General features: G+C 52.4%; 1 protein-coding gene across 1 annotated transcript; it reads right to left on the bottom strand.

Annotated features, from left to right (window-relative positions):
* Positions 1-20839: 20839 nt before the first annotated feature.
* Positions 20840-23817, bottom strand: TMEM177 (transmembrane protein 177). The gene is made up of 2 exons (XM_020914526.2): positions 23740-23817; positions 20840-22085 (listed from the first exon to the last, which is right to left on the bottom strand). The coding sequence occupies exon 2, from the start codon at positions 22062-22064 to the stop codon at positions 21129-21131; it is 936 nt and encodes a 311-aa protein (XP_020770185.2). The 5' UTR covers positions 22065-22085; positions 23740-23817; the 3' UTR covers positions 20840-21128.
* Between the last annotated feature and the right edge of the window lie 135 nt (positions 23818-23952).

Genomic DNA, 23952 nt, shown 5'->3' with positions numbered 1-23952 from the left:
ATACACATACATATATGTATATATTCTTTTTCATACTCTTTTTCCATTATGGTTTATCACAGGATATTGAATATAGTTCCCTGTGTTATACAGTAGGACCTTGTTGTTTATTTTATATATAGTACTTTGCATCAGCTAATCCCACACTCCTGGTTTATCCATCCTCCATTCCCTTTCCCCTTCGGTAATCATAAGCTTGTTTTCTATGTCTGTGAGTCTGTTGAAAGCGAAAGTGAAGTCGCTCAGTCACGTCCGTCTCTTTGCGACCCCATGGACTGCCTACCAGGCTCCTCCGTCCATGGGATTTTCCAGGCAAGAATACTGGAGTGGGGTGCCATTTCCTTCTGTGAGGCTGTTGCTGTTTTGTAAATATGTTCAAGTCATATTTAAGATTCCACATATAAGTGATATCATGTTATTTGTCTCTGACTTATTTCACTTAGTGTGATAATCTCTAGGTCCATTCATGTTGCTGCAGATGGTGCTGTTTCACGCTTGTTTACAACTGACTAGTGTTCCACCGGGGGTATGTACCGCTTCTTTATGCATTTCTCTGTTGGACTTTTAGGTTGCTTCCATGGAAGACAGTGTTCTCAATGGCTAAGAGTATTTCATCATTTGGTAGGTGTATTGCTTGTTTTTATTATTTAGTAGTAGCAGCATTGGAAGCAGCAGCAGCAGCAGTAACACTAACCGATACTTAGACTGGTCTCTGTTCAATTACTACAATGGACATCTTTGCCCATAACTATTTTTCCACACTTGCCACGTTAAGGCACCCCACTCCAGTACTCTTGCTGGGAAAATCCCATGGACGGAGGAACCTAGTAGGCTGCAGTCCATGGTGTCGCTAAGAGTCGGACACGACTGAGCGACTTCACTTTCACTTTTCACTTTCATGCAGTGGAGAAGGAAATGGCAACCCACTCCGGTGTTCTTGCCTGGAGAATCCCAGGGACGGGGGAGCCTGGTGGGCTGCCGTCTACGGGTTCACACAGGGTCGGACACGACTGAGGCGACTTAGCAGCAGCAGCAGCCCTGTTAAGGAACTTAGCTCATGGAGGTCTCTGCACAATCCTCAGGCTTGAGGAATCCAGGTGGGAACACCACGGGCTCGGCCCACTCTCCAGCCGTCCTGGGATCCCTGGAAATCATGTGGGCCATCAACTCCTACCTTTCTTAGCGCAGTTACGAGTCAGGATGGGGCCTGGGTGGCACTTGGATGAACTGTTCATAAAATGAGGGCTGGATTCAGGGCTGGGGGAGGGCGGGTGGAAGCCTGGGGTGGGGGTTGGGGGGCTGACGCTCCCCGAAGTGCTCACTCCCTCTATTATGCCGCAGGGAGACTCAGCATCCTGGCTTCCACCCACTGGTTTCCTCTCTGGGGCTCCCGGGCCCCAAGCTATGGCAAGCTTGCGCCCCCTGCCGGTCAGCGAAGCATCTGCAAGAAACAGTGTCCTGCAGTCCTCAACATCACAGCCATCCTGAGCACAGTCACGAGCTCTGGAACTAGCCCCCTGAAGAATTCGCATAGGGCTCTGAGCATCTGAGGGATGCTTGGATTCACCTCCCTGCAGTAGAGAACTGAATTGGTTGGAACAGGATCTCCTGGATACTGGTGAAAATATAAATATGCATATGTATCAAGAACCTTCAAATTTTTGATTCAGCCTCACCTCCTCCAGGAAGACTTCCATGACCACACCCCTCATCATCCCAGTGTAATCTGTATTTCTTTTTTCCCTGTAGCATTTTTGCTTGTCTCTGACTCAGCTGAATAAAAAAAGTAACTTTATTTTGCTCTAATTGTTTACATCTTCATTTTGAACTCCAACGTCACCAACTATTTGTAGTAACTTGATTTTAATTATTTCAGGGTTTCTCTGTGCCGTGTCTTTGGGATCACGTCCTGGAGGCAGGTGGAGGGAGGAAGGAATGTTTATGAAGCCAAGACAGGCAATGCACAGCTACCAGGCTGCCTCTTAATCATCTTGATCTCCGGGTTGAGGGGGGTGGTGGTGCTCAGCTTGAAGTGGGACTTCGGCTCTCAGCCAGAAATTGAGGTGGGGTCATGGCATTGAGAGCACCAAATCTAGTCTTTAGACCAGTGGACAGTGACAAGGCCCTGGTCCCTTGGCTTTGCAGAAAAAGAATTCTCACAAAGATGGAAAGTAGTGAAACAGGTAAATTATTTATTAGGAGAAAAAAAAAAAAGAGTACAGCAGGTGTGGATAGACACATGGGCAGAATCAGAGGGAGAAACCCTGAGTCACGCCTTGGTGGTAGCTTGAATTACTTTTATGGGCATTTCTTCCGAGTTTCCTTTGGCCAACCATTTTTATTTGCCTGGTTAAGAGTCTGTATTTGGTATAGCTCAGGATCTTCCCATGTGTGCACAAACGTCTCTTAGCCACAACGAATTCTACCGAAGAGGCCTATGGGTAGCTTGGCATCACTTAGCATCATTCCCCTTTGACTGCTAAGGAGTCTTTTCTGCGCATGTGTAGTCGTGGAGGTCTCCAGACTTTGAAAAGGAGGGATATGTAGCCTCATCTTATATCTGGGCAGGGCCAAACCTCCTCTCTCAATTGTCCTGCTATTCTTGCCTTTAAGTATTGGTGGAGAACCTCCAATAGCTTTACCCTGGGTGGGGGAGGGGGCATCTACCTCTTGCCTCAGTCTGTCCTTGCAGACAGCACCCAGGGAGTCCCCACCAAGAGGCCCCACATTCCCGCTGGCTGACTTCTTCACTGGTTACATTTGGATTCTGTCTGTGGCCCCAACACTTTCCAGGGGCACCAGGTTTTCTACAAGGACAGCTAAGGAAAGAGAAAAGCTCAGCTCTTTCCCACTCCTTCCCTCCCTACATTCAGTACCTCTCAGGTTATGAGGGCCCCACCTGGTCCTGCCACACCCCAGGGTCAGCTTGGAAGCCAGGCCCAGGGTCCACCTTGCACCTCCCCCTCCTACCTTGGCCTGGCCCAGCCCAGGGAATCAGCTCCCATTCCCTGGTGGTTTCCTCCCAGATCTTTTGTCCACAGCCAGGGATTCTCTTCCCCTAAGGGTCTGGGAGAGCTTTTGAAAAGCAAAAGCCAGGAAGCGCCTGCTTTTATTCTGCTTTCTGGTCTGCGCATCTTCCTGTCTTCCCAGAGGTTGGGGGTGGAGGGGGCGCAGCGAAGAAAGGAAGGAGAGAAAAGTAGGGGGTGAAAGAGAAAGTCTTTCTATTTCCAAAACAGCACCCATATTCCTGCCCTCCTCACCCCTCCTGTCATGGGCTGGGATGGAGGGGGCAGTCAGAACTTCCCCTCCCAGAGGGGAGACGAGGCACTGAGGGGTGGGGGCAATGCATGCCACCAGGAATGATCAGATGGCCAGAAAAAGCAAGGAGTGAGAGTGAAGGGCAGAGAGAAAAGCACAGAGAGAAAAAGCTGCCAGGAGCTGGGGACCTGCATTCAGTGAGACCTTGAACACAGTGCTGCAGCCAGCCGTACTCAGGGCCGGGTCTGACGACTGAGTCCAGGAGCAGGAGACAGAAGAAATTCTCATCTTTGCAGCTGACCTTGTCCCATGAGACTTGGCTCAGTGGGAGGGTGATGTAGGCAAGCACTGAACCTTCCTAGAAGTCTCAATTCTTCGTCTGCAAAGCAAAGATCAGAATCTCCGCATTGCGTGTGGTTGAGAAGATTAAGTAGGACAGATGATCAGGGACCACAGGCTACCTGCTGGCAGATGGAGATGTGCACCTCCGCCAGTTGGACAAGCCATGGTTTAGATGTCCGGGGACGCCGGGGCCGGGGCAGGGAAACACTGGACCCTGGGATGTGTCACTTTGGAAGCCTGCAGACTGCCGCACGGCCAGGCCCCTTCTGTCCCCTCCTTCTTTCTCATCTCAGGTGGCCTCAGCTTGCAGTGGCTTGAAAGCAGGGCTTTGGTTCTCAGCCAGAGACCGAGGTCAGGTCATGGCAGTGAGAACACCAAATCCTAGCCATTAGACCAGTGGTCAGTGACAGGGGCCTGGCCCTTTGACTTTGCAGGAAAGAATTCCCACAAGGACAGAAAGTCGTGAAACGAGTAAAGTGTTTATTAGGAGGAGAAAGAGGACAGTACTTGTTGATAGACACACAATTGCCCTCATGGTAGTTTGAATCACTTACATTCAGCATTTCCTCTGGGTTTCCTTTGGCCAATCATTTTGATTTGCCTGGTTTGAATTGGTATTTGGTTTGTCTCAGGATCCTCCCATGTGTGTGTCTCTGTCAAGATGGATTTCACTGAAGAGGCCTATGGGTAGTTGACATCATTTACTATGGGTGGCGCCCCCTCCCTTTTTGACTTCCAAGAAACTTCCTGGTTGGGACAGTTTCCTTGACTTTGAAAATGATTAATACGTGGTTTCTTTTGTTTTACCTAGACTGGGTCCAGGTAAAAAAAAAAATCAAGAGAAAATCCTCTCTTGATTTTCCTGGCTATTGATACTTTGGAGTTTCTGTCCACAGGGAAGGAACTCAAATAGCTTTCCCAGGGGTGGGGGTGTGGGGTGTGTGTGTGTGTGTGGGGGTGTCCATCTCCCTCCTGTATCACTTCCATGGCCTGTGTCCCCATCTCCTGAGGTCAGGTCAGCAGAAACATCGAGCCACCAGCAGCTTCTTTTCCCCACTGCTCTTCATTCAGAATTTCTAGATTCTCTCCTGTAGTGTAACAGTGCTGGGTGCTTGCACATGGGGAATGAAACAGACACACTGGGAGGAGAGAGAGAAACCAGGAGATCGCCTTTAGAGGAGCCCCCAGGATGGCAGGGGAGAGAAGGGAGCTGCATGAAGACCAGGCCGGGTTCCACGGAGCTGGGAGGCCAAAGCCGGGTCAGGGTATGGAAGGCAGAGCCCTCTATGACCTCAGTCCCTTCAAGGCTGTGGTTCCCTGTTCTGACCCCAACCACTGTCCACCCAGCCACACGCTCCCAGGACACTGTCCCCATCCAGGCTGTCCTGCTCCTGCATTTCTTCACTGCCTGACTCTGGCTAGGCCCTGTAGGATGCTCTATGGACCTGGGGATGAGGTGGTCGAGGCCCGAGCCCGCCCTCAGACTCAAGGCACCTGCACACACATCTTGTTTGCCCAAACAACAGTGCTACAGTCATAGGTTTCAGGCCAGGCTGGGGTATTATAAGAAGGTGTGGTTGCAGAGCCTGCTGCCATTATAAACCAGATGAAGCTCCCCAAGGTCCCGGGCTGGTTGAGGACTCAAAACACGTTGCATGCGTGACCGAAGCCACTGTCCTTCTTGTTATATCTCACGTGAACCCTGGAGACCCACTCTCTTCTCAGGTAAAAGGTTGACTGTGTACGTTACTCATCACAGTGTGTGAAATTAAAAAACAATGGACGTTAAATTAAAAATAATGGATACGAACATGCATCTTACAAATCTGGTCTTTTCCCAGAGCCGTGCATGCGACTGTGCCCAGCAGGTGCTCAGTCAGCGCTTTTGGGCCGCATGGCCCTCAGCCCTCGCCTGTGGGGCTTCTCCCGGCCTCTCCGCTTCTGCCCGGCCCCACCCGCTCACCTAGAGGCTGCCAGGTGCTCAGCCAGGCGGCCGAGAGGCAGGAAGGCCCGCGCACCCGCCTGGCGTTCTCAGCCCAGCTGGGAGAGGCTGACAGGAGAGCAGACGAGCCGCGGGTGTGAACAGCGCCCGGAGCGTGCCAGGCTGCCATGGGAACGGGGGTCGAACCGCGAGCAGAACAGCCCCTCACATCCGCGTGTTGCTTTCAGCCTTTCAGAGATGGTGTGAAGGGCGGGGGTGGGGTGGGGGACCGAAAACCGAGGAATGGTGTTTTCCAGGCCAGTGTTGTTCACATTCCAGGGCAGTCACCTTAATTGAGCTTAATCTCTCTCAGTGCAGGGGCGGAGGGGCGGCGAGACACAAAGATGTTCTCACACACCCATACGCGAGGCATTTCTAGCAGCGGTGTCTTGCACAATCACTTCTTGATGTTTGTTTTCAGAACGGCTTTGCGGGGTCAGCTGACACCACGCTGCGGAGGGCTGAGCAGGAAGAATGCGCAGGGCTGCCTGGGGAGCAGAAGCTTCACTCCTGTAATGTATGTATCACCATGTGCATCACAGATGGCTAATGGGAAGCTGCCCACAGCTCAGGGAGCGCAGCCTGGTGCTCTGTGACAGCCTCGGGGGTGGGGCGGGTGGGAGGTGGGAGGCAGGCTCAAGAGGAAGGGGACGTGTGTCTACCTATGGCGGGTCCACGTTGACGTAGGGCAGAAACCCACACAATTCTGTAAAGCAACTGTCCTCCAATGAGAAATAAATAAATTTTTTAAAAAGTGAAAACAAAGTTTACTAGATAATTTTATATGCAAGCTTGTTATTAATCCAACATAAGGACTTGTTAGTCCATGAACTCACTGTAAGTATGAAACATTATAAACTTGTAATTACATATATATATATACACATACATACATGTGTGTGTATATATATATATATATATATATGAAGTCTCACTCCTATGAATGAGTCCCTCACACCCCGAATGACATCAACTGTCTAAGCCGAGGGAGTCTGACCCTTGCAGTTTGGCTCTGGCATGTGGCCCAGTGGCTGCTGCTGCTGCTAATAAGTCACTTCAGTCGTGTCCGACTCTGTGCGACCCCAGAGACGGCAGCCCACCAGGCTCCCTGTCCCTGGGATTCTCCAGGCAAGAACACTGGAGTGGGTTGCCGTTTCCTGCTCCAGTGCATGAAAAAGTGAAAGTGAAGTCGCTCAGTCGTGTCTGACTTAGTAGCGACCCCATGGACTGCAGCCCACCAGGCTCCTCCATCCATGGGATTTTCCAGGCAAGGGTACTGGAGTGGGGTGCCACTGCCTTCTCCGGTCCAGTGGCAGGAAGGAGCTAATTCGGTGGTAATAAGTAAGCCCCAAATCTGTGTTATAAAACCACATGGGTTTATTTTTTGCTCTTTTATGTGTCCCTTTAGAGGAAGGGGGGGATGGAGACCCCGGGCTGACAGATATGTTCCTGGGGAAGCGAGCAGCTCCTGGCGCACACTTGCCCTCAAAGAGGGAGGGAGCAGGCCGGGCAGAGCCTGGGCCGCAGCATCACACTCCACGCTGCACGAGTGCATCAGGGACGGGTGTGGGAGCTCACCTGGAGAAACCACCTGTGTGTCCATCAGCGGTGACATCTACACCAGTGACATTGGTTCACCACTTCTGTCACCACACTACGGACAACAGCAACTGACATCAGCTGACTCTGTTGATTTGAGTCCAGTGAGCACGGGGTTGAGGCCAGAGGGGACGAGAAAGGTTCTGGACAGAGAGATTACCCAGAAGCTCGGCAGGGGAACTCGCTTTGGGGGGACTTGGTCTCGGGGTGAGACCTCAGGCCAGCATCACATCTTCAGAGGACAGAGCAGTGACTTGGTGACAGAAATGCTCGTCGGGGCTCCCGGGTGCTCCCCAAGCTACTGCTTCAAATCTGTTCATCAAGGATACGCCAGAAGTGGCTGGGGCTCCCCGGGGTCTTCAGGAGGCTTTGCCGCTGTCCCAGCTGTGGAAACCCAGGGAGCTCCCCGCTTCCCAGGGAGGCTGTAGCCTCACCAGGGGACAGCACAGGTCTCACTGTGGGGCTTCTGGGGGTCCCACCTTGGCCCCATCTGCATCAGTGGTGTGTCTGCCACAGTGGTGTGGGCAAGTTACTTAACCTCTCTGAGCTGCTGCTTCCCATCTGGACCAAGGGCATAATCCTGCAGCTCTTTAAGGGGTGCCAGCTACAAGTTGGTACTTGCCGTGGGCACCGGCCCTCTACCTAAGAATTAAACCACGTGCTGCTGCAGTTGCTGACTTTCAGTACCCCCCGAAAGGAGCTCAGGATGGAGAACAGAAATGAGGTGCTCTGCGTCGGGGGAGACGTGGACTGGCAAAAGAAATCTTCAGATAGATATTTTCAGGAACCAATTTTATGAGCTCAATTCTGGGATTTCTTCACATTTAGAAAAGCACTAAAATTCTTCATGGTGATGTCCGCTCCCCATGACCAACAGAAACCTTCTGAAAAAATATATGTGCTTCTCAGAAAGTAGTAGTTACTTAATAAGTATTGGGGCAAATGAAAAATAAAGTGTGCTTGATTGCATGTATTCCCCCTCCACCAAAATCACATATATATTGACCTTTTCCCCTTCTTTGGAGCCGTTTCTCAGAGCTACGTGAGGTGCTGTCTCCTGGGCGGTTGTCCTTGAGTGCCTGCATGCTCAGTCGTTTCAGTTGTTTATGACTCTGCGACCCCGTGGACTGCAGCCCGCCAGGCTCCTCTGTCCGTGGGATTCTCCAGGCAACAATACTGGAGTGGGTAGTCATGCCCTCTTCCGGGAGATCTTTCTGACCCAGGAATGAAACTGGTGTCTCCTGCATTGCAGGCAGATTCTTTACTGCGGAGTCACTGGGGAAGCCTGGTCTATAGCCCTTACTTTCCCCCAAATAAAACTTAAATTTGCAACTCTCATCTTTTTAAGTTGACAGGGGCTTGCTGTAATTTAAGAAAGTAATATAAGGAAATTGCCTGCGCTGCTCCCTACCCAGGAGGTGATACTGTTGAGTGGAGGGACGTCCACCTGGGGTGGAGCAGGCAAGGCCAAGGGGGTGATTCCCCATCAGGGCCCGAGGGCGTGTGCAGACTCTGCCTGGCCCAGCCCGTGAGCACATCAGCCAACTCTACCAGCACTGCGGAGGGACAGCCCACGGTCAGGCAGGGGGCCACAGGCCGCTCAAGCCTCCTGCCTGGGGCCACGACCCCCCGGAAACTTCCTCCCTGGCTCATAGTGAAGGAGGAAACAGACAGAGCTGGACTCCGTCTTCGCCCAGGCTGCGAACATTAGGCCACACGCAGGTTCACCCTTCCAATGGACTCTGAATTTTGTGCCTGGTGTCTATAGAAATGGCACACCAATGGGAAGCCAGACCCCAGGATAAAAGCGCCTCAGGACTGGACTTGGACTCTCAGTCGCCTAAAAGAATATATTATCTCTGTAACAGAACAAAGTGGTAGATTCCATTATGTCTACTGGGATATGACCACAGGCCTATTGATAAATGTCCACTGTTTATCTAGTCTTGTGACACATGAAACATGGGTTAACTTTGATCATTATTTCTCTTTTACCTTGTCCAGATTAGTTTCAAGGAGAGGTGGGTTTGAGCAAGTACACTTAGGGTATATAAGGTTTTCACAAAAACTGGTCAGGGTCCTTGGCTAAGAGGAGACTCTGCCTTGAGCCCGCCGGTGTAATAAACTGCACTCCACTATCTGCATTGTCCTTCTGAGTGAGTTTGTTTTCCGGAATGCGTGGCTACAACAGGGCCTCGCACCAGCATTATTGTTCAGTCACTCAGCCCTGTCTGTGTCCAACTCTTTGCGATCCCGTGAGCTAGCACGGCAGGCTTCCCTGTCCTTCACCATTCCTGGAGTTTGCTCAAACTCACATCCATTGAGTTGGTGATGCCATCCAACCATCTCACCCTTGGTCGCCCCCTCTCCTCCTGCCCTCAATCTTTCCCAGCATCAGGGTCTTTTCCTGCCTGCTGGGCCTCTTCAGTTTTGTCTCTGGGCTTCTCACCCCTGCCCTTCCCATGGGCTGTGAGTTCTGCCTTCCCTAGGTTAATGTAACCTCTGAATAATTTGGCAAATTCTCCCTTGCTCAACTGAAGATCTCATCACGAGACACAACAAAATCAATTCATATGTATGCAAGCATTTTCTCAGCAGCTGCCGTTGGCTTAGGCAGCAGATGGCTCCTGACACTCACTTGGCTGGCAGGGAGAACCTCAGGGCCTGGATCCAAAGTGGGTCGAACAGGAGAGAGAGACAGGAAGCTCTGGGTCTGCAGTCAGCATGACTGGGAGAAGGCGGCACCAGCAGGCCAGAGGGGTGGGGTGGGGGGCAGCCGTGGCCTGATTCCCACTGGGGCTCCAAGATGCTGCACCCCTCTGCTGCCTGGGGCGTCTGTGCATGCTTCCTCCTCCGCAGGGGCTGAGTCCAGGACTCAAGGCTGGGACACACTTCCTCCCCAAGGACAGCCAGCAGGCTGGTCCAGACCTGTGGACTGATGCCCAGGTAGCCTCCAGCTGCTGCTGGGAGCAGTATCAGAGGTGCTGGGGGCCCCTTTTGAGGTGTCTTATCCAGAGTGGACAAGACTGAGGCTCAGAGGCCTTGCTTCAGCAGCCTCTCCCCTGTGCAAACCCCTGAGAAATGCGAGCTGAGCAGACCTTCACAGGGCAGCACCTCTGGGGTCTGCCCGCGTGTCACAGGCCTCTTGCATCATGACTTCATCATGGACTCAGTCAACACTTCCTGAACCCCAATGGCATCAGGTCCTGGGAATAACAGGGTGGGGATGGCCCCGCGGCTGTACCTAGGGAGGCCCCAGGCTGGAGGAGGAATCAGATGCAGGCATGGGCTGGGGGCGCAGGCTTGAGGAGTCTGCATAGGGTAGTACCGCGGTCCTAATTTCCATCACAACCGCCCGAGAGGTGTCTGCACAGCGTCATCGCCCCACAACCACGCATTGGTGAATACAGGTTATTGACTTCCACAGGCTTTAACACTGTTCTAAGTGCTTTACAAATATCAACTTATTAACCCCTTAAGTCACCTCCAGGAGATGGGCACTGTCATTTACATACAGGAAGCTGAAGGACAGACAAGGTGAGTCCTCTACCTGCAGTGGTATGCTGCACAACCAGGGTCCAGTCCGGGTCTGAGACCAAAGTTCGCCTGCAGAGTCAGCCCCTGGCTGAGGGCCCCCCAGTGGACCCCAGTCTCCCAGGACCCCGATTCCCATTTTTTTCTTCCCTCAGCACATCCACAAAGACATGTATACTTCAGGCCACAGGGCTGCGCCCAAGCAGCGGGAACCAGAAGGGACCTCCAGCCCACGTGTCTAGTTCTGCCGGGGACCAGCTCCGGGCACAGGAGCTCAGCGACCCAGGAAAGTGAGGGAGACCCTCTACCCAGGAAAAGGCTCAGGATCTGGGCCTTCTCATGTGCAGATAACATTAGGGAAAATTCACCGCTGATACTGATTTTAGTTCTTGGAAAACCGAGCCAGCGAGCAGCAGTGTCCACAGAATTGGGCCGCATGAGAGCAAGCGTGGCTTCCCTGGTGGCTCGGTGGTCAAGAATCCACTGGCAACGCAGGATACCTGGGTTCGATCCCGGGGTCGAGAAGATCCCCTGGAGAAGGAAATGGCAACCCACTCTAGTATTCATGCCTGGAGAATCCTATGGACAGAGGAGCCTGGTGGGCTGCAGTCCATGGGGTGGCAGAGTTGGACAGAATTGAGCGACTCACACACACACACGCTCGCACACAGAGAAAGCTAATTATGGCCATTGAACTACGTGGTCAGTGGCTCAGTGCCAAGGCATCAGACTTGGCAGGTCTTGTTTGGGGACAGCAGTGACATCTATCAGTACGGAGGGTCTGACTGTGAAGTAGTAACATGGCTTCTGAGTGCGGATGGCCGGCCGCAGCCCTCCCTCAGGGTGGGTTCTGGCACCGGCTGAGCGCCTTCCACCACTACAGCAGGTGGAGGACAGCTAATGGAGGTGGGTGATGGCATGAGTCTAGTCCACTGATGTAGTTTACCTCTGAGCAAGGCCTTCTGGAGAACAAGGGCTCTAGGAGGCTGGGACTGGAAGAAGCCCAGAACCAGGACAGTCTGGAGTCTAGGTGGCTCCAGGCACTGCAAAAGATAAGCTTGTGTTCCCCAGCCTGCTGCAGTTCAGTGTGGCTGAGTCAGGGGTGTGAGGAGCAGCGGGCAGAGAGAGGGGCATAGCTGAGGAAGGAGTTGGCAGGATCGAGCCTGTGGGCAGGGCTACTTACCGCGTTGGCCTTTGCTCTGAACAATCTGTGGGTGCTTTAAGGATCATGTTTCAGTTCTTATTCATTCTGCCCCAATCTGGGAACTTGCAAGTTCCCCGTGCATTGAAAGGCTTCAATCACCATCACTATCATCACCACCACCATCACTATCATCACCACCACCATCACTATCATCACCACCAATATCACCATTTCCATCAATATTACCATTATCACCACCGTCATCATCACCATCAATATCATCACCAATAACAACATAATTGCCTCTCCAAGGCTGCACAATCAGACGCTATTCTGAGAGAATGTACACGACTCTGGCAACACTTGTCTGCAGCCCTCACAATGTTGAATTTCATTGGCCGAGGCCCTGGAAGAACACTGGAGGAGGAGAGGCTCTTGCGGGGCAGGTTCTCCGAGATGGGCTCCTCCAGGGTGACCCCCTGGGGTTGGGCTTCTGCAGCCCGCCTTCCCTCTGGTTGTCTTGTCACAGAGGCTGCTGGGGAGGCCCCTGCTCATGGACCACGTTCTCAGCATCTCCTTGGGTGGGTGTGCAGCAAAATGTGTGGGGAACCTAACGTGCACGGCTTCCCTGTTACCCCAGAGGGTGGATTTCCAGGCAGTTCTGCTGTGTGGCACCTGATGGAGCCACTTCTCTGCACCAGGGAGCCGTGCTGACACCTTCTGTAGCGAGACCAGGTCTCACTTGGGCAGGGGTGGTGACTGCTAGTCATAGCTGCCTTCAAGTATTATCAGGGTTCTCCTGACTTCCTACAAGCAATTCCCTCATCAGGACAAACCCACTATGACTGTAATAATTCCTTATAGAATAATAGTTCTTCATATTAAGCTTTCCCTGTTAAATCACTGTGGGGTTTCAGACTCCCAGTTGGGCGATGACTGATGAAAATTATACAAGATGTCCCCTTTCTGGCTTTTGTATAAGGTAGTCCCACAGCCTGTTTCATTTGGCTAACAGGGTCCAGTGGCTAAGAGCACAAACTCTAGGGCCAGACTGCCTGTGTTCAGACACCAGGTCTAGCACTGGCTGGTGGAAACCACTTCATCTCTCTATGCCTGGGTCTCACCATCTGTAAAATGGAGACAACAGGACTGTTGGCGGGATTATGTGAATTAACATATGTAAAGGGTTTGGCACATCAGTGCTCTCTAAGTATCTGATATTATCAGGATTAGGTTCTTCTGACTCACAGTGAGGATTTCAGCCCCAGGAGCCCCTCTCTGAGGTCTCTCTGGCCACTTCCCAGCCCAGGCTGAGTCAGGCTCCCTTCCCTGTGCTCACACCCTCCCTGCACTGATGCCACCCTGCTGTCACTGCAGGCTTATTTCTGCAGATCTTGATGAGGGCAGGGCATGTCCCCAGGGCCTCACAGCAGTGAGGGAGGGGTGAGTGAGTTAAGATGCTCTGGAAATAGACAGGATTACTTGAGTAAGAGGCCTGCTAAGGGACATGCCTGTGACGTCAAAGGGGGCGGGAACAGAAGAATGTAGGGAGAGCCTTCAAACCACAACATAAGGTAGGTCTGACATATGTGAAGGAGGTGGGGAAGGAAGGAGGTCTGGGTAGAAGGATCTCAGACCTCAGTTCAGTTCAATCACTCAGTCGTGTCTGACTTTTGCGACCCCATGGACTGCAGCACGCCAGGTCTCACTGTCCATCACCAACTCCCGGAGTTTACTCAAACTCACGTCCATTGAGTCAGTGATGCCATCCAACCATCTCATCCTCTGTTGTCCCCTTCTCCTCTACCTTCAATCTTTCCCAGCATCAGGGTCTTTTCAAATGAGTCAGCTCTCCGCATCAGGTGGCCAAAGTACTGGAGTTTCAACTTCAGCATCAGGCCTCCCAATGAACATTCAGGGTTGATTTCCTTTAGGATAGACTGGCTGGATCTCCCTACAGTCCAAGGTACTCTCAAGAGTCTTCTCCAACACCAAAGTTCCAAAGCATCAATTCTTAGGTGCTCAGCTTTCTTTATGGTCCAACTCTCACATCCATACATGACTACTGGAAAAACCATAGCTTTGACTATATGGACCTTTTTTGGCAAAGTAATGTCTCTGCTTTTTAATATGCTGTCTAGGTTGGTCATAGCTTTTCTTCCAGTGAGCAAGCGTCATTTAATTTCATGGCTGCAGTCACCATCTGCAATGATTTTGGAGCCCCAAAAAATAAAGTCTGTCAGCGTTTCCACTGTTTCCCCATCTATTTGCCATGAAGTGATGGGACCAGATGTCATGATCTTCATTTTCTGAATGTTAAGCTGTAAGCCAACTTTTTCACTCTCTTTATTCACTTTCATCAAGAGGCTCTTTAGTTCTTCACTTTCCGCCATAAGTGTGGTGGCATCTGCATATCCGAGGTTATTGATATTTCTCCCAGCAATCTGGATTCCAGCTTGTGCTTCATTCAGCCCAGCGTTTCTCATGATGTACTCTGCATATAAGTTAAATAACCTGGGTGACAATATACAGCCTTGACAAACTCTTTTCCCTATTTGAAACCAGTCTGTTGTTCCATGTCCAGTTCTAACTGTTGCTTCCTGACCTGCATACAGATTTCTCAAGAGGCAGATAAGGTGGTCTGGTATTCCCATCTCTTTATGAATTTTCCACAGTTTATTGTGATCCACACAGTCAAAGACTTTGGTGTAGTCAATAAAGCAGAAGTAGATGTTTTTCTGGAACTCTCTTGCTTTTTGGATGATCCAGTGGATGTTGACAATTTGATCTCTTGTTCCTTTGCCTTTTCTAAACCCAGCTTGAACATCTGGAAGTTCATGGTTCACGTACTGAAGCCTGGCTTGGAGAATTTTGAGCATTACTTTACTAGCGTATGAGATGAGTGCAACTGTGCAGTAGTTTGAGCATTCTTTGGCATCTCAGGCCTAGAGTTGTCCTAAGATAGATCTGCCCAGGCCGCTGGGGCATCCTTGAGCCAGTCCTTGACTGGAGGAGTCCCACAGTTCACCAGAATGGGCCTGTGTGAGTACTGCACAGTGATCAATCCCTTCCTGAAGGGAACCTACAAGAGGCCTGGCTTCAGTGAAAGCGTGCTGGGGGATCTAGATAACAGCAGCTGGGACTGTCAGTCAGTTTTGCTTCCATAGCAGATCTGAGCATCATGGTTGCCACAGTAACTGACAGGCAGAAGGTAGGCCATGCCTCAAGGATATAGGCCAAAAGCAGGGATGCCAGGATCTGTCACCTTGATGCAGGGAGAGGGGGTGGGCCCATGGACCTCTCTGAGTGAGACTGCATACACATCCCTGTTAACATATATATATAGTGCTAAGTCCTTATATATACTGAATGAATAAAGTCATTCAAATCTCACCATTACAGAATTATTTTCTGTTATGAAATTTTGAATTTCAGAAATTTTGCAAATTTCCTTCCAGGTCTTATCATAACTACATTATTGCAATTCTCATGCATGTTATACTTCATATATTTTAAAATATTTGATATTTAGAATATTTCCTCTTGTTTCTACCATAGCCTTCATAATTATGCTTTTCAGTAACTGAATAATATTCAACAAAATGGATGTACCAAAATTTCCTGTTTTCCAGTATTTCCATTATCCTTATTTTCTTCCATATTATAGGTAATGCTTGCATGTGTATCTTTGGACATACATGACTTAATTTCTGCTGGATTATAGCTCTAGGATAAACTTCTAGGTTTGAAGTTACTGGATCAAAAGATACAGTTTTGTGATTGTGTCAAACTTCGCTCTATGCTTTCTAAAAATATTATGTCAGTTACATTATGTGTATGTTATCTATTGCTGCATAAAAACTATCATAAAACGAAGTGGCTTAAGATAACCTACAATTACTGCCTCACCGTGTCTGCGGGTTGGTGATCCAGGCTTGGTTTAGCTGTGTACTCTGCTTCAGGGTGTCACAGGCTGCAGTGAAGGTGCCGGCTGAGGCTGGGGTCTCATCTGAGACCTGACTGGGGAGGGATTTTCTTCCAAGTTCCCATGTGCTGTCAAGACTCAGCTCCCTGCGAGCTGTGGGGCCTCGGTCCTCGATGATCAGCCGGCTGTGAGTCAGAGGCTGCACTTGGTTCTCTGCCACATGGGCCTGTCCAACAGGTGGGATGCTTCATCGAAGCATGCATCTGAGAAGGCAAGTCTGCTGGTAAGACAGAAGTCAGTCTTTTCTAACAATCACAATTGCCTTATGCTGTCGTGCTGAACCAAGAGAAGTAACGGGAGATGACGACACAGGCCAAGAACACAGGAGCAGGTATCACTGGGGGCCATCCTGGAGGCTGCCCCAGAGTGTCACCAAGAGGACACACTGCTCCAACTTCACCACAACCTCAACCACCCAGAACGTTCTAGGACTTAGAAATTACCTGTACAGCAGGGGTAAAAGACCGTCTCCTATTTTAATGACTTCTTCTCTAGTGTGGTGTTCCCCCCAGGGCCACCTGGGTCCTTTGCTTTCAGCTGCTGCCAATTAATTTCCCAAACGGTGTCAACTGGGAGCCGTGTAAGGACATGCCCCCATCGGGGCTCTGAGAGCTGTGAGTGGAGCCCTGATTGGGAGGCAGTGTCCCTGAAGGGGTTTCAGCCTCAAGAAGCTTCTGGTATTTGAACAGCAACTCCAAGACCTGAACACCCTACTACCTGTACCCCTAGCACTTAGGAACCAATCTTCTCTTAAAGCTTACTACAAACGGATTCACATTTTGCAAATTTTACTTTCACTGTCAGGACAATCCTGTAGGATACATATTAATGTCCCCATTTTACAGATAGGAAACTCAGGATCACAAGTGTGAAGTCACTTGTTCAAGGTCACTTTGACAAAGTGGCAGGAAAGAAAGTGAAAGTGTTAGTCGTGTCCAACTCTCTGCAACCCCATGGACTGTAGCCCTCCAGGCTCCTCTGTCCATGGGATTCTCCAGACAAGAACACTGGAATGCGTTACCACTGCCTTCTCTAGGGGATCTCCCCGACCCAGGGATCGAACCCGGGTCTCCTGCATTGCAAGGAGACTCTTTTATCATCTGAGCCACCGAGGAATTGCTGCCCCCTCTTTGCTCTCTACTGCCTAAGGTACCCCGGTTCTCAGCTGGGGCCTCCTAAGGCTCCATAAACACCCCACCCCACCTCCCCATCCCCACCGCAGCACTAAACATTACGGAAAGGGTGGACCCTTTCCCTTCAGTTAGCTGGACGGTCTCCCCTGGGAGTTCCAGAAATCTCGGCTCAGTGACCTTTATTTCCTGGTAAAAGAGGTGAGGATGAAAAGTCACCTCTAAGTGGCAGGGGGTGAAAGGCTATAGAGACCACAGAACATGGTTTTAACCTTTTTGGGATAAAGCCCTGAACTGCTTTAAGGGGCACAAAATATCACAGAATCTGGGGAGTCAGCTTTCCCTAAAGCCTCTGAGAAAGGGGTCCCTGGAGCCCTGAGAAGTAATCTGTGCCCTACCGGAAGGGAAGTGATGCACAACGTCCCGGTTTCCCCCATGAAGTCAGCAATCGTGGCCAGGCCATGCCCTTGGAAGGTCCCAAGTCGGGAAGGAAGGACGGACAGGGTCACACACGATTCACAGTGGCTGTGCCCAGGGCACCCAGGAAGCCATTCTGTAACTGCTCAGAGGCCCTAAGGAGCCAAGCCTGTGTCTGTGGAGCTTCAGAGCCTTGTTCATTTATCCCCAAATGTGGAGCGCCTCAGTCGAGAGTTGTAAACGGGACATACAACCCTGCCTGTGCAGACAGTTCATTTCAGCAGAGGATATGCTCAGCCATGGTCACTTAATTACTTAATCACAGTTGGCAGCAAAGTCTAGGAAGAGCACTAAGGTGTAAAGGGTGGTTCCCAGATGGTGCTAATGATAAAGAATCCCCCTGCCAATGCAGGAGATCCAAGAGACACAGGTTCCATCCCTGGGTTGGGAAGATCCCCTGGGAAAGGAAATAGCAACCGACTCCAGTATTCTTGCCTGAAAAATCTCATGGACAGAGGAGCCTGGAGGGCTACAGTTCATGGGGTGGCAAAGAATTAGACATGACTGAGCTACTGACCACCACCACAGGAATGGCTGCAAAGGGTTTTAAGCAGAAGAGAACCCAGTCAGACCTGTGCTCTGAGAGCTGGAAGAGGTGGGGAGAATGGCCAGAAGCCCATGCGAGGAACCACCTGGGGAGGGTGGGATGGAGCCGGAGTCTCTGGGCAGGGAGATCATCAGGCTGCGCCCTGGTTTAGCCACAAGGCAGGAAGAAGGGGTGATGGGGAGGACGGCTCAGTCCCAGGCACGTTCTCAGCCAGAGCTGCTGCGTGCCTGCAGCAGGAGAGTTCTGGATGGCAGCAGATGGCAAGGATGTGCAGGATGCGGGGAGCAGGGGTCACAGTCAGCCCAGGCCTGGAGCGGGCCATGGGCAGCGTGTGTGGGGTCTGAGGACAGCCCTTGAGTGGAGACCAAGTTTGCAATTTGGACTAGAAGGAGCCAAGTAAGTGCGTCTCAGGAGGACACCTCCCCATCCCCACCAGCACCAGGTCTCTCTTCCCCTCCCTCCGGATGGAGCAGCAGGAGCGCCTGGCCTCCTCTCAGCTCTTGCAGCACTGAGAGCAATTGGCGGGGGGTGGGACCATCTGTCCGCTGGTCAAGCCTGTGGCCAATGCCTCGGCCAATGCTGCCGAGGGACCTGGGAGAAGCAGTGCTGTGCCCTCAGGGCCATCTGCTGGGCCCAGGGCAGAGACCCCAGGATCGCCCAGCACGGGGCCAGAGCGCCAAGCCCAGCTCACCACCAAGGACCCAGCAGGAAGACAGGCCAGCCCTGCCTGCTCACTCCATCCACGGTCTCCTGGCAGGGACCACCGGCCCCTCCTGAGTGGGCCTCCTGGCCTGGTTTTGTGTTTCTCCTGTGTGGGGCCTAATCATACCCTCTGCCCTGAGTTACACCGACACCAGGCCTGAATTCTTTGCCTCTTCCGGGAAACACAGTCACCAACACAAGGAACATATGGGGACTTCTCTGGTGGTCCAGTGGCTAAGACTCCACGCTCCCAATGCAGGGGGTCTGGGTTCAACTCCTGGTCAGGGAACTAGATCCTGCATGTGCAACTAGGACCTGGTGCAGTCAAATTAACAACAAAGACAGATGAATGGCCTGAGAAGATGCTCAACGTCACTTATCATCAGACAGACGAGAATCAACACCACAATAAGATATCACATCAGTCAGAACGGCCACCATTAAAAGGGACAAGTACAAATGCTGGAGGGAATGGGGAGCACTGCAGGTGCAGCTACCATGAAAACTGTACGGGGCGTTCAGTGGTCGGACTGCACCTTCTGGTGCGGGAATGGTGAGGGTTTGATCCCTGGTTGGGGAGGTGAGATCCCACATGCCTTGTGGCTGGGAAACCAAAACAGAGTTAATGTTATAATGAACTGAATAAAGACTTTAAACAACCCAAATGTTCATTGACAGATGAATGCATAAAAGATGTGGTACATACATACAGCAGAATATTTCTCAGCCACAAAAAAGAATGAAATAATGCTATTTGCAACAACATGGATGCAACTCACGATGATCATAGCAAGTGAAGTGAGTCAGAGAGAGAAAGACAAACACCAAATGATATCATCACTTATATGTGGAATGTAAGATGTGATGCAAATTAACTTACCGACAAAACAGAAACAGACTCACAGAGTGCAGACTGGTAGTCGCCAAGGGGGTGGGGGTGGGACACGGATGGTGTGGGGGTTTGAGATTAGCAGATGCAAACCGGGACACAGAGAACAGACCAACCAGGTCCTACTGTGTAACACAGAATGCTATATTCAATACCGGTAATAAACCATAATGGAAAAGAATATGAAAAAGATACATACGTATTTGTATAACTGAGTCACTTTGCTATACAGCAGAGAATAATACAACATTGTAAATCAACTATACTTCAATAAAATAAAACTAAAAGAACACAGGAATGACCAAGGGAACCTGGCTGACTCATCACAACTCTCCTCACCTTCCCTGCTGGGGTCTCCTGTCCAAGCACCAAAAGTGGGGGGTCTGTCTATCCAGCTGAGGACTGGAGGGAAACAAACCCAAAGGCTGCAGCCTCCCCCAGTCCCAAGTGGGACACCAGGCCTGGCCCATTGCCCAGCGGCACCCCTCTGCTCTCCTCACCGCCCCTTGGCTCCATTCCCATTCCCTTCATGGTCCCTACCCTCCCTTTCCTCCCCAAACACTCACCTGCTCTGTCCTGACTGCAGGGCCTCAGCTTTGCAGGCCTGCTCCCCCTCTCCCTCAGCCAGAATTCCGAGCAGGAGGTCCCGCCAGGTTCCAGCAATACCTTCTCCTTCCTTCAGGCCCAGGGGCTCTCCTGGGGCCCAGAAGGGCTGCTGGGCACCCAGCCTCTCTGAGCTGCCATCTGCAGTGGATACACCTCCCTCAAAGCCCCACAGGGAGCTCTGTCTCTCAGCTCTTGGGCCCATGCGGGCTTCTCCTCTCGGCCCCTCAGAACCTTTACCCTCTCCACAGGAGGCAGAGACTGGGACCTGACCACCAGGCAAACTATGAGGTGAGGACCGTAAGAGCGGCTGCACCCCGCAAACACCTCCGGTGGGGAGTGCGGTCTGACCCCTTTGCTGCCAAGTCGCTTCAGTCGTGTCCGACTCTGTGCGACCCCATAGACGGCAGCCCACCAGGCTCCCCCGGCCCTGGGATTCTCCAGGCAAGAACACTGGAGTGGGTTGCCATTTCCTTCTCCAATGTGTGAAAGTGAAAACTCTGTCGCGTCCGACTCTTCGCGACCCCATGGACCGCAGCCCACCAGGCTGCTCTGTCCATGGGACTTTCCGGGCAAGAGTACTGGAGTGGGGTGCCACTGCCTTCTCTGTCTGACCCCTTTAGCCCCCTGTAATCAAACAGCAAGGAAGACAGCCTTCTGTTTATTCAGGCGCTGGCACCCAGGCCCTCCTGTAGTGACCTCACACAACCCCACAGGCATGCCAGGGAGTTTACATCAGCCCCGTTTTACAGGAGAGGAGCCAAGGCTCAGATTCATAAAAGGACGTGTCCGAGCTGACTTGGGTCACGGGTGGTGGGCTGGGGCAGGAACTGGGCTGCCCCCCAAAGCTGCAAGTCTGCTGACACTGGGCTGTGGGGTTCCGAGTCCACGGCGAGCGGCACCTGCCTGAGCTGGAACCGTCCGGGCCATGAGGCCCTCAGGCGCCACCGGGCCCAAGCGCTGCCCGCCACATCTGCAGCACCGAGTCCCGGCGGGCCGTGTCGGGCAGGTGTTTGATGCGGAACCAGTGTCTGGGAACGACGTTCCCGCTGGGTGTGTAGAGCTTCTCCCCCCGCTGGCCCAGCAGACTGCGAAGAGCCAGGTTGCCTGACAGAACCTTCTCGTAGAATTCCGCCCCACCCCGGGCATAGGCTGCAGACAAGGAGGCCGTGCGGCGGTCCAGCCAGGCTTCCAGGGCGTGGGTGAGAGAGTCCGTGGAGAAGGCGTAGGCCACGAAGCCTGCCACTGCTGCCACCAAGTTGAAGGCGGCCCGCAAGCTCATGGGGCCCCCGTAAAGCCCCAAGGCGTGCTTGGCCCCCACACCCAGCGCCCAGGTGCCCACCAGGCAGGCTGGGGCTGGCAGGGCCTGCAGGGCGGCCGTCCCACTCTCCAGGTACACCACCTCCTTGGCCAAGGCAAACTTCTGGGCCTCGTGAGACAGGGTCAGGGCATCTCTCAGCCGGGCGCCTGCTGGGCTCCGCCAGTCCACGCGCTGCCCGTAAACCACCACGGGCCGGTCAGTGTTGGTCACTGGGCCACCCAGGAAGCTGGCAGGGATGCCCACGACGGCCCCGCCAGGGAGTCTTGGGAAGCCGGCACTCACAGGCTGGAAGGTGAAGGTGGTAAAGGCCTCGAAGTGGTGGCCCGAGGGGATGCCAATGTCCTGCTGCACCTCCTGGAAGAGCCTCTCCAGTTCCGGGGACAGAGGCGCCGGCTGGCCCTGGGGCCAGTACTGGTATAGCCATTGGACCACAGGATCGGGGAAGAGGTGGTACGAGATCTGGGCCCCGAACAGGCCTGTGCAGGAGCCCACCAACAGGCCCGTCCTGTGTCTCTGCACAAACACCGTGGCCCGCCACAGCGGACCTGCCATGAGGGCTGCCACCACTGTAACCTGGGCCAAGAGAAAGAGAAGTGAGCCAACAACTGCCGAGGTCGGCCTGCAGACCAAACACCCCCGGGCCATATCCCCTTTAACTGATGCCATACGCACAGGAGCCGAGAAGTGGCCCCACTCTGACTCTGCATCACCGCTTACCAAATGTGTGCGTGACAATGGCCCACGAGGGGGTCTGTGCTGAGTCAATAAACACACACGAAACAATCAGGGTCTGCAAGGAGCAGACGCCCCTCGGCCAAGGCGAACTTCCGGGCCACCTGAGACAGGGTCAGGGCATCTCTCAGTTGGGAGCCCGCTGAGCTCTGCCAGTCCACTCGCTGCCCATAGACAACCACGGGCCTGTCAGTGTTGGTCACTGGGCCACCCAGGAAGCTGGGGGGGATGATCCTGATGGCCCCACCAGGGAGTCTCGGGAAGCCATGGAATGGCTATAATTACAACTTTGATTCCCACGGAATGGCCCCAAGCAACCCACCTCTCACCCCACTGTCATACTGAACCTGAGCATAATTTAAACACGAAACACATTCTCAGCTTACTCCGTCCTTACTATATGCCTGACACAGTTCTGAGACCTTTACACATATTATTTAACAACTGAATCCTTACAACTCTGCGCCCTTATCATTATGATGTGCCTATTTTAAAGCGGTGAACACGGAGGCACAGATAGGCCTCAACTAGTAACGTGGCAGAGCTATGGGCAGAACTATGTCCCTCCAAATTCATATGGTGAAGTTCTAACTCCAGGAGGAGCAATGTGACTGTATTTAGAGACAGGCTCTTTAAAGAGGTAATTAAGTTAAAGTGAGGTCATTAGGATAGCCTCTAATCCAATCCAGAGTGGGACATTCGGACACAGAAGGACTACGAGGACGCAAGCCAGAAGGTGGCCGTCTACAAGCCAGTGGGAAAGGCCTCAGAAGAAACCAGCCCTGCTGACACCTTGATCTTGGACCTCGGGCCTCCAGCATTTCAAGAAAACACATTTCTGCCACCCAGTTCTTGTCACTACAGCTCCAGCAGACAAATACAGGCCCAGTATTTGAACACAACTGTCCACAGCATATTTTCCACTATAGATTATTTTTTATGATAAATTATAAACACGCAGGAAAGTGGAAAAAATAGTGTATTATAAACTAATTTCAATCTGTCAAGTCATGGCTAGCTTTGTTTCATCTCTACTCAAACGCATAATCCCCTCCAGCTAGTTTATTTCCAAACACAGTAGGGCCATACTATTATTTCATCCGAAAATATTTCAGTAAAATTCACAATTGTTTAACTTCGGCTGAAGCTTACTGTCTTTCTGTCTGTAAAGTGTTTACTTAGCAAGTAAATTGCTGGAAAGAAGGCAGCATATTCCTTGAGAGTCACGTCACTGTGCCTTTTCGCCAACAAGGCAACCAAAGCCAGGACAGAAAGGGTCCAAACGTAGGTCCTAACTCCCCCAGGACCCCAGCACCAAGGCCGCGCGCCCCGGGAGGCGTGGGAGGGGGTGCCGCGCATCTCGCAGGCGGCTGGGCGGAGGACCGCAGGACCCTTGCTCCAAGCGGCATCCCCCTGGCTACGCCCACGGCTGGAACACACCGCCTAAGGGGCCCGCAGGGGCCCGCCTGTCTGCCCGCCCCCGCCGCGCGCTCACCTCCGCCGCCGCCGCGCCAGGTACGCCGAACACGTGGGCGGGGCGGGGCCAGGCGCAAAGCACGCCGGCCGGCTCTGGGGGCGGAGACAAAGCGGCGGGGCCTTAGGGGGCGGGGCTGAGGCAGCGTGCCCGCTCGCCGGCTTTGGGGGCGGGGCTCCGGGGGCAGAGACAAAGGGGGCGGGAAGCTCGGGGGCGGGAAGCTCCGGGGCGGAG

Source organism: Odocoileus virginianus, chromosome 13 (assembly GCF_023699985.2).
Source record: "Odocoileus virginianus isolate 20LAN1187 ecotype Illinois chromosome 13, Ovbor_1.2, whole genome shotgun sequence".
Taxonomy (NCBI): Eukaryota; Metazoa; Chordata; class Mammalia; order Artiodactyla; family Cervidae; genus Odocoileus; species Odocoileus virginianus.
The sequence above is the reverse complement of the archived record's forward strand: the minus strand, read 5'-3'. Positions and strand labels throughout refer to the sequence as shown.